Below are 17,607 nucleotides of genomic sequence, written 5' to 3' on the forward strand. Positions count from 1 at the left end.
GCAATCTTCGTCCCTTTTTTCCTCTCTAAGATCAGATGCCAACCACCAAGTCGAGGAGTGCTAGGAGAGATGCGGAGGACCCTCAGGGAGTGGGGCCAATCCCCCAAGAGCATCTGATCCCCAAGACCAACACATATCCACCATGGAGATCTAACTCCAGCACATGGACCAGGTGTTGCAACAGAACAAGCTTATCATGAATCAGCTCGAGCGTGGAATTGACCATGTAAATTTCAGCATCATTGATTGGAACCGTCTTTGGGAATGAGATTGTGCAATCTTCGTCCCTTTTTTCCTCTCTAAGATCAGATGCCAACCACCAAGTCGAGGAGTGCTAGGAGGGATGCGGAGGACCCTCAGGGAGAGGGGCCAATCCCCCAAGAGCATCTGATCCCCCAAGACCAACACATATCCACCATGGAGATCTAACTCCAGCACATGGACCAGGTGTTGCAACAGAACAAGCTTATCATGAATCAGCTCGAGCGGATGAACTTGAAATCTTCTCATCTAAGTGAGAAAAGCCCAGGGTTCCCCCCTCCGGAAGAAAATGAGCTTGAAGACAATAAGAGAAATGGAGGAGACCACGAGGAAGGCCAACCAATCCTGTGGGAGAGTCAAAGGGAAAACAAGTGGGCTCCAATGAGACAAGCAGCCGAGTTGACGCTCACTTAAAAGACTTTCAGTCTAAGTTGGAGCAAATGTCTTGGAAGATAAATGGTAAACACCCTTCCGCCATGGACGAGCTCCTACATAACACTACCACCCATTTGTTGCCAAAATCTTGGGATCCCCCCTTCCGACAAAGCTCAAAGTGCCCAGCATGGAATCGTATGATGGGACTAAAGATTCTTTCGACCACTCAGAGACCTATCAAACACACATGGTCTTCCATAAGAGTCTCGAATGAGATCATGTGCAGAGCCACGACCTTTAACGGGGTCACCATGTAACGACCCGATTCCTATACTAGGGTAGATTGTAGGCCTAACCCAAGTACATGGGCTTAGAGAGTGCAAGCCCATTAATGAGATGGATTTATCTTTGCTAAGTGGATCGAAACACAGTGAAGCAGGAAAAGAAATGTCTAGAAAATTTTACGAGTATATTTCAAAAATTGAACTTAAAAGGAATGTGTTAAATGGAGAAAATCCAAGTAGCACTCACTACGTCTATCCAGATACTCTTAAGCTCTTAGCCATTGCCGCTCATTCATTCACATAAGACATGATAAGGAAAAAGATAAGTGTAAATCAAACAGAAGCAACAAGCAAAGAGAAGCAAGCGCGAGGCAAAATCTTGTATTTCCATATATATATATATGGAAGAGAGAAATAAATATCTCCAATCCAGAATCTTAAACCTATAACTAGCTCTTAAAGGAATATCTCTCTGCGGGCACACGAGCGAGTATAAGGAAATCACTCGCAATGATAGACACACAGGACGCCTTCCACCTATGCTAAAATTCATTATAATATCTATGCATCACAACGCACAAGAGTACAGTATTACTCATCTCTGGAACCACGTAAATCTGTTCACAGGTAAACAAACCATTCAATTGAATCTCATAGCCATCTTCCTCAAAAGCATTCGTAAATCTCAATCCCTCTTTTTACGCTTCTCTCTCTTGGCTTCTCCATGTTCTCTGTCACTCTCATATCGAGATCTGGCCGGAGAATCCCTGCTTCTCCGCTTATCATGTTTTGAGTGTTTTTTGCTGCTACTGCTTTTCTCTCGAGAGGATCCTTTCTTTCTTCCTTTTGATCTACTACGATATCTATCTCGATGGTCACTAGATGAATCACCATCTGAATCACTCCTGTGTCGATCTCGCCTAGACCACTTTCTATTCCTCTCATCTTCTGATGATGAACTCTTCTTTCGATTTTGGTGACGGCTCGAGTGTGTTTTTGCTTTCTTATCCTCTTGGACCACCTTTTCTGGATTAACTTCATCAAATTTCTTCCCAGATGAACCAGTCTCCATACGTATGCTAAAACTTCTGTCTGAGTTACCATGAATGGGTTCATTTTTCTTTGACCTGCCATCTTGAGCTATCTCCAGGTCATGAGGAACATCAACATTTACACAAGTCCCACTAATAGGGGTGGAACATGGCTTATTTTTAACCGGAAGAATATTGGCATCTCCTACAGGGACCCTGGCCTTACTTGTTGAAGATGGCAGATCAGAGGGAACCGCTAGGCCTAGTTCTTTGCCCAAGGATTCCAAAAAGTCACCCGCAATTAAACGGTTTAATGTTGTAGTAGCTGCTTCAATTTTCTTTTCTGGATCCTCAACTTTGTTGAGACCGGTGGTTTCCCCTTCATTATCTGAATCATCAGAGAAAATAGCCTGCACAAATATAGATGGTTAGCTTTATCACAAATAAAAAGTAACTGCACATTGTACTCATGGAATATGCTCAAGTGTGAAAGAACACATTTTGTCATGTCATGAACGAGACAGGCACCAGGGAGCTGCACACTCAAATTCAAGAGAATGGACACCTGTTGAACATCTACTAATCCAAGATGCACGCTTTAGGACCCCCAAAAAAACAAAAAGTTGCATATAAGTTTACATCATATAGAAGCTTTAGCTTAATAACTGGTTAAAAGCGACCAACACTAGAAGTACAGACTGTAATTTCAGTAAACTCTTGGCATTCATGTCTGAAACATTAGGGGTGGACATCGGTTCGGTAGGCGGTTAATTCGGTCGGTTAACAGACTTTTGTCGGAATGCAGTCGGTAAATTTATTTCGGTTAAGTCGGTTAAGCGGTTAGTAGGCAGTTGGTTAACCGACTTTTGTCGGAATGCAGTCGGTAAATTTTTTTCGGTTAAGCAATTAATAGGTGGTCAGTTAAGTCGGTTAAGCGGTTAATAGGCGGTGGTTAAGTCGGTAAATCAGTTAATAGGCGGTCGGTTAAGTCCGTAAAGCAGTTAATAAGTGGTCAGTTAAATCGGTTAACATAGGTAATGAAATGATGTCGTTTTGATTTTTTAAAAGGAAAAAAAAAAGAAAAGAAAAAAAAAGATCAAATTTTTCGTTCTTACTAAAATGACGTCTTTTCGTTTTATGTCGGTTCGGTTAATCGGTTGGAATAAAAGGCAGTTCGGTTACCAAACCAACTTTCGGAACACAATTTTATACCGACTACTGAACTGAAAATTAGTCGGTAGGCGATCAATGACGGTTCCGTTCGATTTGATAAGCAATCGGTAGGCAGTAAGCGGATAATTTACTCACCCCTATGAAACATAAGAGCTATTCAAGAGAAAATATTTTCATGATCTTGGTCTAATCTCCACAAGGCTTACAATCGAAGATGAGCTTTCCCGCTACCACGGGATATTAAAAAGTGAAGGCTTTTTTAGTGCAAAAATAAAGATGTTTTTCTGTTATGAAACGATACATAAAGTGAAGTCATTCTTTTAAAGGTTTTTGATCAACATATGTGTTACGAACCTCTGTAACAAGGGATGAACAATGGTAAATTGGATACTAGATGCGTGTGAATGGTGTGATAGTATTTGAGGTACCTTGGGCCTCCTAATGTTAGGATTATTTGAGGAATCCTAAAAAACTCCAAAGCAACTACAAGAGTTGAATATAATTTTCTTCTTGATATTTTTATTGATCACTCTATTAGGTTTATATAGAGATGATTACATAAGGGGAAATATAATACGTAAATATTACTTCTAACTCTAATGGGAAACAAGTCCCTTATTTCTCTCCCTAAAATCCTGCTTACTCTAATAGGCAACAAGACCCTTATTTCTCTCCTTAAAATCCTGCTTACTCTATTGGGAAATAAGTCCCTTATTTCTCTCCTTAAAATCCTGCATTTATTCTCCTAGTAGGATTCTTGCTTTACGAGCATGTATCCTACATTTACAATGGGTCCTCTTGCCTTAATCAGCCACTTTCTTCTCCACGTAGTATACTTTCCTTCTTAGCCATGTTGTGCAGCTCAATTCTTAGTCATGGTGTAGACCCATAACAATATGTCAAACTGGAAGCAAAAAGAAGATACTAACAGGAGAAGCATTCAACTATTCACACACACACACACACGCGGAAAGGAAGCTCATTCCAAACTGTTGGACTGAAAAAGACGGGCTAAATTGCGCAAATTCATGTATGACATATATAACAATTCTTTATTTTGCATAATAGAACTCCAAGTATACTTCCAATCAATATAACGAAAATCATAAACCAAACTCATCATTTAAATATATATCTCATTACCATCAGGCGCATAAAAAGAATATATATATATATATATCAATTCCTAAGAGCATCTCCAGCAGCAACATGTATTTTACCTAATCAAAAAGCACCCTTCTCTATTTTATCTACTCATTTTTCAATACAAACTCCATTAGATTTTCTATTACATTCTCTACTTTCTTTAAATATTATTTCCAATTTCTTTTTAGGGTTAAATACCTTATTGGTTCTTGAGTTTTCAGCTCTTTTAAATTTAGTACTATAGTTTTCATTTGTTTCATAGATGATACCTTAGTTTATGGATAAAAACTACTTTGGTACTTCTGTTACATTTTCAGTCCAAATATTAACGGTCTACCACGTGTCAACCGCTGAAGTTGACACGTGGCACTATATAAAAAAAATATTTAAAAAGTATATAAAAATAATAGAATAATACAATTTTAAAAAATAAAATTGGCTGAACCACCCCAAAACCCATCAAACAATTTGTATATAGTGCTACGTGTCAACCGCTAGGCAGACCGTTAATATTCAGATGAAAAATATAACAGAAGTACCAAAGTGGTTTTTACCCCTGAACTCAGGTACCACCTATGAAACAAATGAAAACTCAAGTACTAGATTTAAAAAAGCTGAAAACTCAGGTATCAATAAGGTATTTAACCCTTCTTTTTATTATATTCTATTTTCCTATTTTCATTTTCAATATTATCTCTGGTTTTCTAATCCGGCGTGCTTTGAGGAAGTCCAATCTCACCATGTCCTTGTGTCGCACCTACCTTCCAAAAGAGGGTTCCTCGTTTGTGCTCTGACCACTTTCCTATCCTTGTCCGTGGCAGAATCCAAGGGGGAAAAGACCTTTTAAGTTTGAGAATATGTGGCTGCAAGAAAAAGGGTTTGTTGATAGGGTGAGGCTTTGGTGGGCGTCTTATACCTTTCAAGGCTCCCCTAGTTTTGTTCTTGCTCAAAAGAAGGCTTTAAAGGTCGATCTCAAATTGTGAAACGAATAGGTGTTTGGAAATGTGGACTCTCTTAAAAAAGCTCGTCTTGAAGATTTGTGCACGCTTGATAGGCTTGAGGAAGAGAGAGGCTAAGACTCTAAAGAGTTATTGAGGAAAAGCCCGATTGTTAGTGATCTGGAAAGATTTATTCCCCAAGAAGAAATTAGTTGGAGAGAAAAATCTAGAGTTCTTTGGCTAAAAGAAGGTGAAAAATGCACGAAGTTCTTTCATCAGGAAATCCAACTCCATAGAATCATTGTTTGTTAACGGCTCAGTTTCTTTAGATCAACCGGCCATCAGAGATCATATTGTTCAATTTTATGAGTCCTTATTTTCAGAGCAATACAACTAGAGGCCTAGGTTGGATGGCCTTGCTTTCAACTCTTTAGCTACGGAGGAGGCCTCTCGATTGGAGCTTCCTTTTGAGGAAAGGGAGGTCCTAGAGGTGGTGAAAGGTATGAACCGAGATAAGGCTCCAAATCCTGATAGCTTCCCCATGGCTTTTTTCCAAGACTGCAGGGATGTGGTCAAATCTGATATCATGAGGGTCTTTTTTTGATTTTCATGCTCATAGCAAATTTGTGAAAAGCGTCAACGCCTCCTTCATTGCCTTAATCCCCAAGACTTCTGGGGCGATTGACCTCGCGGACTTTCGGTGTATTAGAGTCGTGAGTGGTGTTTATAAGTCATTGCTAAAGTCCTTGCTAATAGAATGAGTCATGCTTATAGAGATTTAGATTGTTTGTAATTCTGCATACTAAACATGTATGGCAGTAGTTGTATTTATAGAAGAATCCGAAACATCTAGATAATCACTAGATGTGTTTTACATGAAACAAACTATCTATCTAATCTGAACGTCTAACTCTAGAGTCCTAGTAGATTACATTCACAACTAGTCTAGAGTTAATCTAAATAGAAGTCTAACTAGAAGAGTCTTTGTTTAACTCTAAAGCTTGATCAGAATCCTTATTCAAGTCTATAGCATTATCTTTAGCCAAATAGGATTCTGATCCAATACGCCCCCTCAAACTCGACGTGGGAGGATGCACATTGAGGTTGGACTGTAGCATCCCGAACAGGACAGCAGGAAGAGGCTTGGTGAGGACATCAGCCAGTTGATCTTTCCCAGAGATGAAGCAAACATCAAGAAGTTTCTTAGCAATCATATCTCTAACAAAATGATAATCAATCTCTATATGCTTTGTGCGTGCATGATAGAGAGGATTTGACGTGAGATATGTGGCGCCAATGTTGTCACAATGTAGAACTGGTCGATGTGGAGAAGTAACACCAAGTTCACTGAGTAAAGACTGAATCCATGCTAATTCGGCTGCTGCATTGGCCACTGCTTTGTACTCAGATTCAGTACTTGAGCGAGAAACGGTTGGTTGCTTCTTTGAGCTCCATGACAGAATATTCTTACCAAGTAAAACACAATAACCGGAGGTGGATCTTCTATCATCCGGACAAGTTGCCCAATCTGAATCTGAGTAAGCTGTGAGTTGCTTGGAAGAATTCTTGTAGATGCAGAAATAATAGGAGATTGTAGACTTTAAGTAGCGCAAGATGCGCTTCACTGCCAACCAATGTGATTCCCTAGGATCTTGCATAAATTGAGAGACCTTATTGACGGCATATGCTATATTAGGTCGAGTAAGAGATAGATATTGAAGGGATCCCACTGTGCTTCGGTATAAGGTTGGATCTGTGATAGTTGAACCTTCAAACCTACTAAGTATGGTGGAGGCGGACAAAGAAGTAGAAATCGGCTTTGCAAGCAACATATTGGTCTTAGTGAGGAGATCATTGATGTACCTTTGTTGTGAAAGATGAAGACCAACTTGATGCCATGTAGCTTCAACACCAAGGAAAAAATTGAGTCGGCCGAGATCCTTGAGGGCAAAGATGAGTGAAGATCATTGATGAGCTGAGTGATTGCCATTGAATGTGAACCTGTAATTATAATGTCATCAACATATATGAGCACAAAGATGGTGATGCCGTGAGCTTTGTAAATGAACAAGGAGGAATCCGATTTGGAACTAGTGAATTTTAGATCAATCAACCAAGCACTTAGCCGAGAAAACCATGCGCGTGGGGCCTGTTTTAAGCCATATATAGCTTTGCGAAGTTTGCACACAGCTGTTGGATATTGAGGATGCTGAAATCTAGGAGGTTGAGCCATATACACCGTCTCTTGAAGAAGACCATGGAGGAACGCATTACTGACATCAACTTGCCGAATCTCCCAACCTGCAGAAACAGCTATGGAAAGCACAGTGCGAATGGTGATCGGTTTAACAACGGGGCTATATGTTTCAGCATAGTCAATCCTAGGTTGTTGGTGAAACCCTTTGGCTACTAGACAAGCCTTGTACCGTTCGATGTCCCCATTTGCCTTCCTTTTAAGTTTGAAGACCCATTTTGATCCAACTATGTTCATGGATGGGGAGAAGGGAACAAGAGACCATGTTCCATTTTTGAGAAGAGCATCAAATTCAGTGTTCATTGCTGTACGCCATTCCGGATGTTTGTTGGCTTGAGAAAAACAAGTGGGTTCATCTTCATGTGCAACGATGGAAGCAATGAGAGCTTGAGGAGGTGGATACTTCACTCGTCCATCAGTAAATATGTAAGGTTTGTAAATCTGATTCTGAGACCGTGTGGTCATGCCATGGACTCGAGTTGGAAGGACGGACAGTGGTTCAGGTGAAGAAGCTAACTCAGAATTTGAGGAAGGGTCAAAAGAAGCAAGGGGTTGAAGATTAGGAGTAGTGGTAGTTGCTGATGGAGATGTAGAAGTGGATGAATTTGGAGATGTAAAACTTGGTGTATTTGGACAAGATGCAGAATATTGAGAAGGTAAGGACGGAACACAAGGAATCGATAAGGACAAAGGTGTTTGAGGAGAAGAAGAGACTCTGTTTGGTGATGAAGTTGAGAATGGGAAACTGTTTTCATTGAAGACAACATGTCTTGCAATGTACACTCTACCGGATGGGATATGAAGACATTTGTAACCAAGGTGATTTTTGCTATAGCCAATAAACATGCAGGAAGAGGATCGGAAGGAGAGTTTAGAAGATTGATATGGGCAGAGGAAAGGCCAGTATTCACAATCAAATATTTTTAAGTATTTGTAATCTGGAGTGAGGTGAAAAAGACACTCATATGGGGACTTTTTCTTTGTTACTTTGGAAGGAAGACGGTTTATGAGATGTGTGGCTGTTTCAAAGGCTGTGTCCCAAAAGGTAAATGGAACACTGGCAGTAGCAAGAAGAGAGAGACCAGTTTCAACTATGTGGCGATGTTTTTGTTCAACGGTTCCCATTTGATGATGAGTGTGAGGACAGCTTAGGCGATAAGAGACTCCCATGGAATTGAGTGCAGTTTGGAGTGGACGAAATTCGCCACCATTATCACTTTGAACAGATCTGATTTTAGTATTAAAGAACGTTTCAACAAGTTGTTTGAAATGAAGAAAAGTTGCACACACTTCAGATTTGGTAGCAAGAGGAAAAAGCCAAGTATATTTACTAAAATCATCAACCACACTTAAATAAAATTGGTTGTTGTTTACAGAGGTTGTGGAAGCAGGGCCCCATACATCAAGAAACAACAATTGAAGAGGTTTATTGGAAATAGAAGGAGAATAGCTAAAATGTAAACGATGACTCTTGCCCTGTTGACATGGAGAGCAAATGGAGGAAGACTTTGATGGAGACACGGGCAGCTTTTTGGACTGAACAACTTGGTTGACAATAGGAGAGGCAGGATGACCAAGCCTGAGATGCCACTTATCCAAAGAAACCTTTTTCACCAATGAAGGCAGCAAGAGAACTGGAAGTTGAGGCAGCAAGGGATGGCCATGGAGACCGAGTTTACTCGGGCCTTGAAGGAGGAGCTGACGAGTTCGAAGGTCCTTAACATAGAAACAAGTAGGATGAAATTCAATAAAGACATGGTTATCACGGGTGAATTGATTAACTGAAATAAGATTTTTCTGTATTTGAGGAACATGAAAGAGAGAGAATAAGTGAAAATTACGTGAGGGGGTGGGTAAGAGTCCACGACCAGAATTTGAGATATGCAAACCTTGCCCATTGCCTACTTGGATTTGATCAGTACCCATGTAGTCCTCAGCATGCATGTTGAGGTTGGAGAGTTCATTAGTGAGATGAACATTGGAACCGGTGTCATGATACCATTGTGGATCTGATGCAGAAGAGGCAGAAGCCAGGTTGGCAGTCAGTGCTGGATTTTCTGCCTGATATCGTTGCTCGAACCGAAACCAGCAGGTTGCAGCCGTGTGGCCTGGCTTGTGACATACCTGACAGATTGGACGTTGGGACTGTCCCGGGCCATAGGAGTATTGCGGAGAGGATCCTCAACCACAGCCACGCCCCCTGCCACGAGAGAAATTGAAGTTTCGATAGCCGGAGTTGTTGCCACGATTGTTCCTCGGATAGGAGGGGCTCTGTCGTTGAGCTGTGTTTGCTGTGGAGATGTTCAGTTCAAGGGCTGATTTGTGGGTCTCAAGGCGCTGCTCATAGGACAACATGTAGCCATAAAGATCCGTGAGAGGGATGGAGTCTTGTCTTGTAGTAACCGAAGTGACAAGCAGGTCGTAGTCGGCACCCAGGCCAGCAAGGATGTGGGAGATAAATTCTGAGTTGTCGATCGGCTTGCCAATGGCAGCCAGGAGATTTGCAAAGCCTTGTGCTTTTTGAAAGTAGGTTGAGATAGATTGAGCGCCTTTCTTCAGATTGGAGAGTTGTTGCTTGAGTTGTAGAATTCAGGATTGAGATTGAGCAGCAAAGAGAGTCTCCAGGGTGATCTAGACTTCACGTGATGTAGAGAGACCGATTACATGAGGTAATGTTTCCACAGACAAGGTGGAGATGATGGCGCTAAAAATATCCGATCTTGATGATACCAGGGTAGATAGGCTGGATTGGTAACAAGAAGACTTGAAGTGCTGTCGGGAATAAGCTTGGGAGGCTGCGGAAGAGTGCCATCAACATAGCCGAACAAGTTTTGTCCTTCTAAAAAAGGAACCATAAGAAATTGCCAGAGAAGATAGTTTTCTTGGGTGAGTTTTTCTGAGATATGGTGATGGACATTTTGAATAGGTATTGACGCTGCAGGGGAAGCAACGGTGGTGGAGATAGGAGGAGGGTTGGAGGTTTGAGTGGAATTGGTTTCAGATGTTGGGATAGCCATTGACGTTTGTCATGAAAGGCTCTGATACCATATAGAGATTTAGATTGTTTGTAATTCTGCATACTAAACATGTATGGCAGTAGTTGTATTTATAGAAGAATCTGAAACATCTAGATAATCACTAGATGTGTTTTACATGAAACAAACTATCTATCTAATCTGAATGTCTAACTCTAGAGTCCTAGTAGATTACATTCACAACTAGTCTAGAGTTAATCTAAATAGAAGTCTAACTAGAAGAGTCTTTCTTTAACTCTAAAGCTTGATCAGAATCCTTATTCAAGTCTATAGCATTATCTTTAGCCGAATAGGATTCTGATCCAATAATGCTATGGAGAAGATTATCTCAAAGCCTCAGAACGCATTTCTTAAAGGTAGACATATTTTGGACTCGGTCCTTATAGCCAACAAATGTTTGGATAGCTGTATCAAGTATGGTATTCCTAGGGTGCTTTGCAAGTTGGATATTACTACGGCTTTTGATCACATCAACTGGAAGTTTTTATTGTACATGCTGAAAAGATGCGGTTTTGGGGAAAAATGGGTCTCTTGGATATCACATTACATTTTTTTGGTGTGCTTCTCTGTTTTGGTTAATGGTTCTCCGTCCGGCTTCTTCGTTCTAGAGGGTTGAGACAGGGCAATCATCTATCTCCCCTTCTGTTTGTAGTCGTCATGGAGGCTTTGAGCAAAATGTTTTGTTACTGTTGACAGTGGTCGTCTCTCAAGCTTTCTGTGGGTTCTAGGCTTCCCGTGGTTAACATCTCACACTCGTTGTTCGCAGATGATACCTTGGTCTTCTGTGAGGCTAACCCTAGCCACCTCTGCTACCTACGTGTTCTCTTATTAGGTTTCGAAGCCGTCTCTGGCTTAAAAGTCAATCTGACCAAATTCCTCTTGGTCCCTGTTGGCAACATGAATAATGCTGCTGAGTTGGCTTTCATCTTGGGCTGCGGGACTTCCTCTTTGCCCCTAAAGTACCTTGGTATGCCGCTCGACGCGTATTACAAGGCTAAGTCTATCTGGGATGGTATCGTGGTTAAGATGGAGCGTCGCTTGGCCAGTTGAAAAATGTTGTATTTGTCTAAGGGTGCAGGGTTACCCTTATCAAGACTACTCTTTCCTAGTCCTGCAAAGAGACTTTTTATGGGGTGGGATAGGCGATGAATTTAAATATCACTTGGTTAGCTAGAACAAGATCTGCTCTCATATCTCTGAAGGAGGGCTGGGGATCAGAAATTTGAGGGCGTTCAATCACGCCCTGCTAGGCAAATGGCTATGGCGTTTTGGGTATGAGAGAGATGCGTGGTGGAGAGTCGTGGTGGATTCTAAATACAACAGCCTATGGGGCAGGTGTTGCTCTCTCGAGCCAACAAGTGCCTTTGGGGTGGGGGTGTGGAAGAACATCAGAGAATGTTGTGATTCTTTCTCAAGATTCGCTAGATTTGTTGTGGAGGATGGTTCCAAGATCAGTTTTTGGCATGATTTGTAGTATGGGGACACAGGTCTAAAAGCAGTTTTTCCAGCTTTATTTGGTATTGCCCGTGTAAAGGACGCCTCTGTTGCAGATAATTTGGAGTTTTTGGGTGATTCCAACCGGTGGAACATGAGCATCACTAGGGAGGTTCACGATTGAGAGGTGGATGATTTTGTTTCTTTCTTCCAGGCGTTGCACTCAGTCAAAGTGAGAAGAGGCAACGAAGATAAGTTGTCGTAGGTCTCCTCCAAAAAAGGTTTGTTCAAGGTCAAGTCATTCTTTTACTTTTTAGTTTGCATTGAGAGTAGTCACTTTCCCTGGAGAAGTGTTTGGCGCATTCAAGCACCCTCAAGGGCTGCCTTTTTTGTGTGGTCTGCTGCTCTTGGCAAGAAGACTGAGGAGTCCATAGAGTCTGTGGATCATCTTATTGTGTTAAATAGATGTGTGTAAGAAGACTGAGTCGTCCATGGATCATCTTCTTCTCCACTGTGATGTGGTTTCTATTTTGTGGAGTTCTCTCTTCACTCATTTCGGGATGTCTTGAGTTATGCCTAGACGGATTGTCAACTTGCATGCTTGTTGGTGGTTCTCTGGAAGGCCAAGGAGCACTGCGGTTTGGAAAATGGCGCCTATTTGCCTCTTTTGGTGCTTATGGAGGAAAAGAAACAATAAGAGCTTTGAGGATTTGGAAAGTATATTGGAAGAGATTATTCTATCATCGTTCTACCTTACTCTGTACTTTTGAACTACGGCTTATGTCCACCCTTTATCTTTTATGATTTTCTCACTCGCTTTTTTCTTTCCAATTAGGTGTTTCCTTGTATACTCCTAGTGTACTAAGGGGCGCCTTATGCTTTTTTAATGAGATTGGTTTCTTATAAAAAAAAAATTGTAAATGCCACTCATAAGACTAATCGGATGAAAGTCTTTGAGATCAACAGCCCATAAAATCTTCGGAATGAGGGCAATAAAAGTAGCATTAAGGCTTCTTTCGAACATACCTCTAGCATGGAATTCACGAAAAACCTTCATAATGTTTTCTTTTAACACATCCCAACAAGCTTGGAAGAACACCATAGAGTAGCCATCAATGCTCAGCACCCTGATACCATTCATAGCTTTCACTACCTCCAACACTTCCCTTTCATCAAATTCTCTCTCCAACCAATTAGCCTCAGCCTCACCAATAGAATCAAAGGGAAGGCCATCAACAAAGGCCACACACTTCATTGCTCAATATACAACTTTTTATAAAACTAGACAATGTGCTCCTTGATCTCCATCCGGTTGGTAGAAAGTGAGCGATCAATCAACAAGGAGTCAATGGAGTTCTTCCTCCTGTTGGAGTTGGCCACTTTGTGAAAGAGAGAGAAAAAAAAAACATTGTGCACTTAACACCCTCCCTTAACCACAAAACCCTAGATTTTTGCCTCCAACTCACCTCCTCCATGAGTGGATCTCTCAAACTCACTTACAACTTCCCCTTCTCTCCTTGTCGCCTAATGTCCTCTCTTCTTCAGTGGTATCGAAAGCACATACATCTTCCAAAATGAACTTTTTCTCTCTCCCTACATTGCCAAACACCTCATCATTCCATCTCCTTAAATCAACTTTCAAAGCCTTGAGCTCGCTAGCCACAACAAAGCTTGGAGAGCCTTGGAAGTGGTAAGAGTCCGACTACTATTTCACCTTATGCACAAAAACCTCTGACTCCATCCACATGTTCTCAAATTTGAAGCACCTACTTCTCCTATGAAAGTCACAAAATCAAGGAGAATCGGAAAATGATCCGAGCAAAGTCTAAGAAGTCTTCTCTGGGACAAGCTTGAAAACTAAGTTTCCCAAGCCAGAGAAACAAGGAATTTGTCGATTCTGGACCAAGAGGGAAGACTCCTGATTATTTGACCAAGTATAAGAACCACCACAAGAGGAAGGTCCATCATGATCAAAAATACAGTTAGAGAAGTCCATCATAGCTGGGCAAAAGCAAGTTGTTCCCGACCTCTCACTAGGGAATCGGGTGATGTTAAAATCACCCCCAATGCACCAATGCAAGTTCCACCAACTGAGCATGCCAGCCAACTCATCCCAAAGAATCCTTCTATCCCTCTTAGAATTAGGTTCATAGACACCCGCAAAGGCCCAGGTGAAATGATCTTCAACGTTTCTGAAGGAAACAGCAAGGGCGAACTCTCCCACACACTCGTCGATCTTTTCCACTGCCTTCTTATCCCACAATCAAAATGCCACCTGAAGCCACCCATTGACGCTAAGGGCTTTGCTGGAGACTTAATCACCTTTACCATAGGGACCAGTGCCGCCGTCAATGGAGTTCCAAAACCACCCAAAGTTGATTGAGGCTTTGCCAGGGACTTCAACACCTCTGCAAACAGCCTCTTCCCTCACATCTCCGCTGTAAGTTTTAGCTCCATCATCATTTTGTTGTTGCCCTCACCCGATGGTTTGCAACAAGCAGGGAGCCAACGTAAATGGACTGGGAATAATCCACAGCCATTCACAATTTCCACTACAAAAGACCTCCAACCTCCCTTTCTCCCTTCCAGCACTAGGATGACACCCGTCTACCTCTACCACTAAAAACCATTTGTGCAGATTAGAGCAATCATACCTTGGAATTCAACTCTGGATCGTCTCCAAAAAACTGTGGAATCCTCCACTGACAACAAATCCTCTACGGTGGCTAACAACCAGCAACTGTCTCTCCTACCCAAGAAAACTCACCGAATAAAACCCCTACAATTTTCACAAATTCTTAACCCAGTAGAACCACCCTCCACCGCCAGCTCAAAAGCTTTGGACTTCACTCAACACCACCTTAACAACCTCATGCTACCCAGCTTAACCGTCTCTAAAAGAGGAACAAAAAGAACCGAACAACTAACAAGAAGAGTCAGTGGACGCGCCAACATGCAGTCCCTGGAGAAAGAAGTTGGCGAATCGTGCAGCAATTCGGCAGTGTCTTTCAATTTGTACATGCATACAACATAACATGGAAAACAAATATATATATACACATAAATAAAAATTGAATCAATTTTCAACTAAACTTAGAAGTTGAATTTAAGCACTAACAACTATATTCTTGTTGTTACTCAAGGTCTTCTTAAAGTTGTAGTTATTAATTTTCATGTGACATTTTGGGATTTCAAGGGAGAGAGAAGGCAGAAAGGGAGGCTTCGATAGAGACACGGAAAAACAAAGGAACAGGCACATATTGCTCAGGATTGCCTAAAACATTCAAAAATTAAAAAATAATTATGATACTACAAATTGAAAGTACCTTGTACAAGTCAACTGGCCTCTCAACATTTTCAACTTCTACCTCAGCTTCAATTTCTTCCTTATTAGCTATGTCTTGGCTTATTCCTTGAGCATCAGACTGAGGTGTAGGGAATGAGTCTCTATTTGCAGCGACAGTCTCTTCCACTTTTGTTGCTTTGGCAGAATCTGACGTAAAAATAAGACTATCCATCTTGCTCCTCATCCTTGGAGCTGGAGGTGGCTGCAAATGGTGAAAATATGTTGAGCATATATAATATTCTGAGCAGCCAAATTATAGGACAGCTTCAGTAATGTGTATCCATTCAGTGATGAGGAAACGTAGTACACTTTCTTTTATGGAATTAAAATCCAAAATATGAAAAAGGAAAGAAAGTATGAAGCAAAAATTCTGAACTTACTGACACACCCCCCCCCCCCCCCCTCTCTCTCTCTCCTCCCTGAAAGAGACAGAGAGGAGTACCAACTAGAGCAAAACTAAAATAGCAGGACAAAAAGAGATGAAGAAAAAGAGGGGATGGAAAGAACAAACTCAAGATGTTTAGTAGGCTAATCCTACTTCTCTAAAGATCCCAATTTATCTAGAAAGATAAATTATGCCTCCAGCCTAACTGAACAAGAATCTAAATAAACCAAAACAGTGTAGCTGCTCTGCACTGTTGTGTCAATATTGCACCATGCGTTAAAATAATTGTAATTGTAATTGTACGAATTATGAGTATGTGTGATAAAGTAATAGTACTAGTAGTAGCAATAACGATCATGATTTGTAGCATGTGAAACAAAAAGGAACAAATCTTGCAAGTCAACAGAATGAAAGGGGAGAAAAAAATGGATAAATAGACATGGTACAGGAAAAAGGGAGAAAGGAAAATCTTTTCCAAAGGGAAGGCAAAGAAGGGGGGGAGGGGAGAGAGAGAGAAGAAAAAAGGAAAGAAACAAAAAGTAAAGCAGAGAAAAGAAAAGCCTTGACAAGAAAAAGACAGCAGGGGAAAAAGCGCGTGATACTACCTTCCCCATGTAAGGATCAATGAGATCAAAGCGCTTGCATAAGAGAGGTGAAGGACGCCATTGGTATTCTTCGCGTTTTGGGAACATTTTCTTTGTTATCAGATCTTCAGCTTCAGTATCTTTAACTTGCTGTTTCCAATAATTTCAGTAAATTGAATCAGAAGATACAAACTCAAAAATCCAAAATTTCACCACCTGGAACATACCTCTACTCCACCAGAAGTGAACTGCATCCCTCCAGTTGCTGAAAACTCCATAAAATGCTGTGTAGAGAGCTTGCTGTCTTTGCCCCATTGTCCTTTCTGTATTGCTTCAGCTGCAGCCTCAAAGTCTAATCTCTCACGAGCACGTGCTGCTTCAGACATATTACTAGCTCCACTAGAATCTGTTGTGCGTAGCCCTCCATGATACTTTGCCTTGAGAAACTGCTCAAATCTTTCTTGCTTTGCAGGATCATCATCGAAAGGCTTTGCAACTTCAGGCACCCCACCCTAAAGTCCAGTGTTAAGAAAGAAAAACATCAATACTAAGACACAAACCAGTAAAGCATTACAAAGTGGTGATCTAAGGAAATCGAAACTTTAAAAAATTTCAATCTGGATTGCTGAGAAATTTAGTAACATCAAAACGAATAAATCAAAAGGAAGATGAAAAGATGTATGCCACTCACGAATGATGCAGGTTTAGTAAATGTATCTGAAAGACTGAATTGGAGATGAATGACTTCTGAAGAAGCAACAGATGAACTCGAATCTTTAGTGCTTCTTTCCAAAGGCTTTTCCCCTAAGATTTTACCACGGCTCTCTGCCGTCATCTTCTGCATACTTGAAGACAACTTCCCATCAACTTGCTGCTTTCTTTGGTTGGAACACTTTTGTCGCTCCTCCCACAGCTTCCTTGTATAATGATCATGGCCATTTCCCCCAGTCAGAAAACTAAATAACGGATTCGACTGATTCTTCTCTCTAGAAAGATCCTCAAATAATTTACCGCATCGAGCTACTAAAGTTGCAACCCCTTCAATTAAGAGTTTCAGATTATTATCCTCTGGAGGAGGGACCTCTGGTGGAGGATCACCAGTAAGCTTGTAGTTTGTCTCAAGAGGACCCGGAAATTTGTGCTGGGGTACAAAATCTTTTGGAACTACAGGAGCATCAAACCTGAAGAACAATTTCCAAAAGCATACTACAGTTATAGTCCCAGAAATTCGGATGAAGAGAGAGGAACAAGTGGAAATAACTACATCTTTTTTTCTTTTTTTTTTGGCAATTATCTTTTTCTCCCATGAACTACCGGTCATTGTCAACATGCCACCACAAACTGACACGGCGACAAAAAAA

At 41.1% G+C, this 17,607-nt stretch overlaps 1 protein-coding gene across 1 annotated transcript in view; it reads right to left on the reverse strand.

The window, feature by feature from the left end:
• Positions 1-1,289: 1,289 nt before the first annotated feature.
• The window catches only part of LOC133867201 (G patch domain-containing protein TGH), a 78,686-nt gene continuing 62,368 nt past the window's right edge, over positions 1,290-17,607 (reverse strand). The window contains exons 12-16 of the mRNA XM_062303912.1: positions 16,938-17,427; positions 16,474-16,758; positions 16,268-16,396; positions 15,258-15,479; positions 1,290-2,361 (exon numbers count right to left, since the gene is read on the reverse strand). Of these exons, the coding sequence (XP_062159896.1) occupies positions 1,606-2,361; positions 15,258-15,479; positions 16,268-16,396; positions 16,474-16,758; positions 16,938-17,427 (1,882 nt within the window). The 3' untranslated portion in view covers positions 1,290-1,605. The remainder of the gene's footprint in view (positions 2,362-15,257; positions 15,480-16,267; positions 16,397-16,473; positions 16,759-16,937; positions 17,428-17,607) is intronic.

This window comes from Alnus glutinosa, chromosome 4 (assembly GCF_958979055.1).
Source record: "Alnus glutinosa chromosome 4, dhAlnGlut1.1, whole genome shotgun sequence".
NCBI lineage: Eukaryota > Viridiplantae > Streptophyta > Magnoliopsida > Fagales > Betulaceae > Alnus > Alnus glutinosa.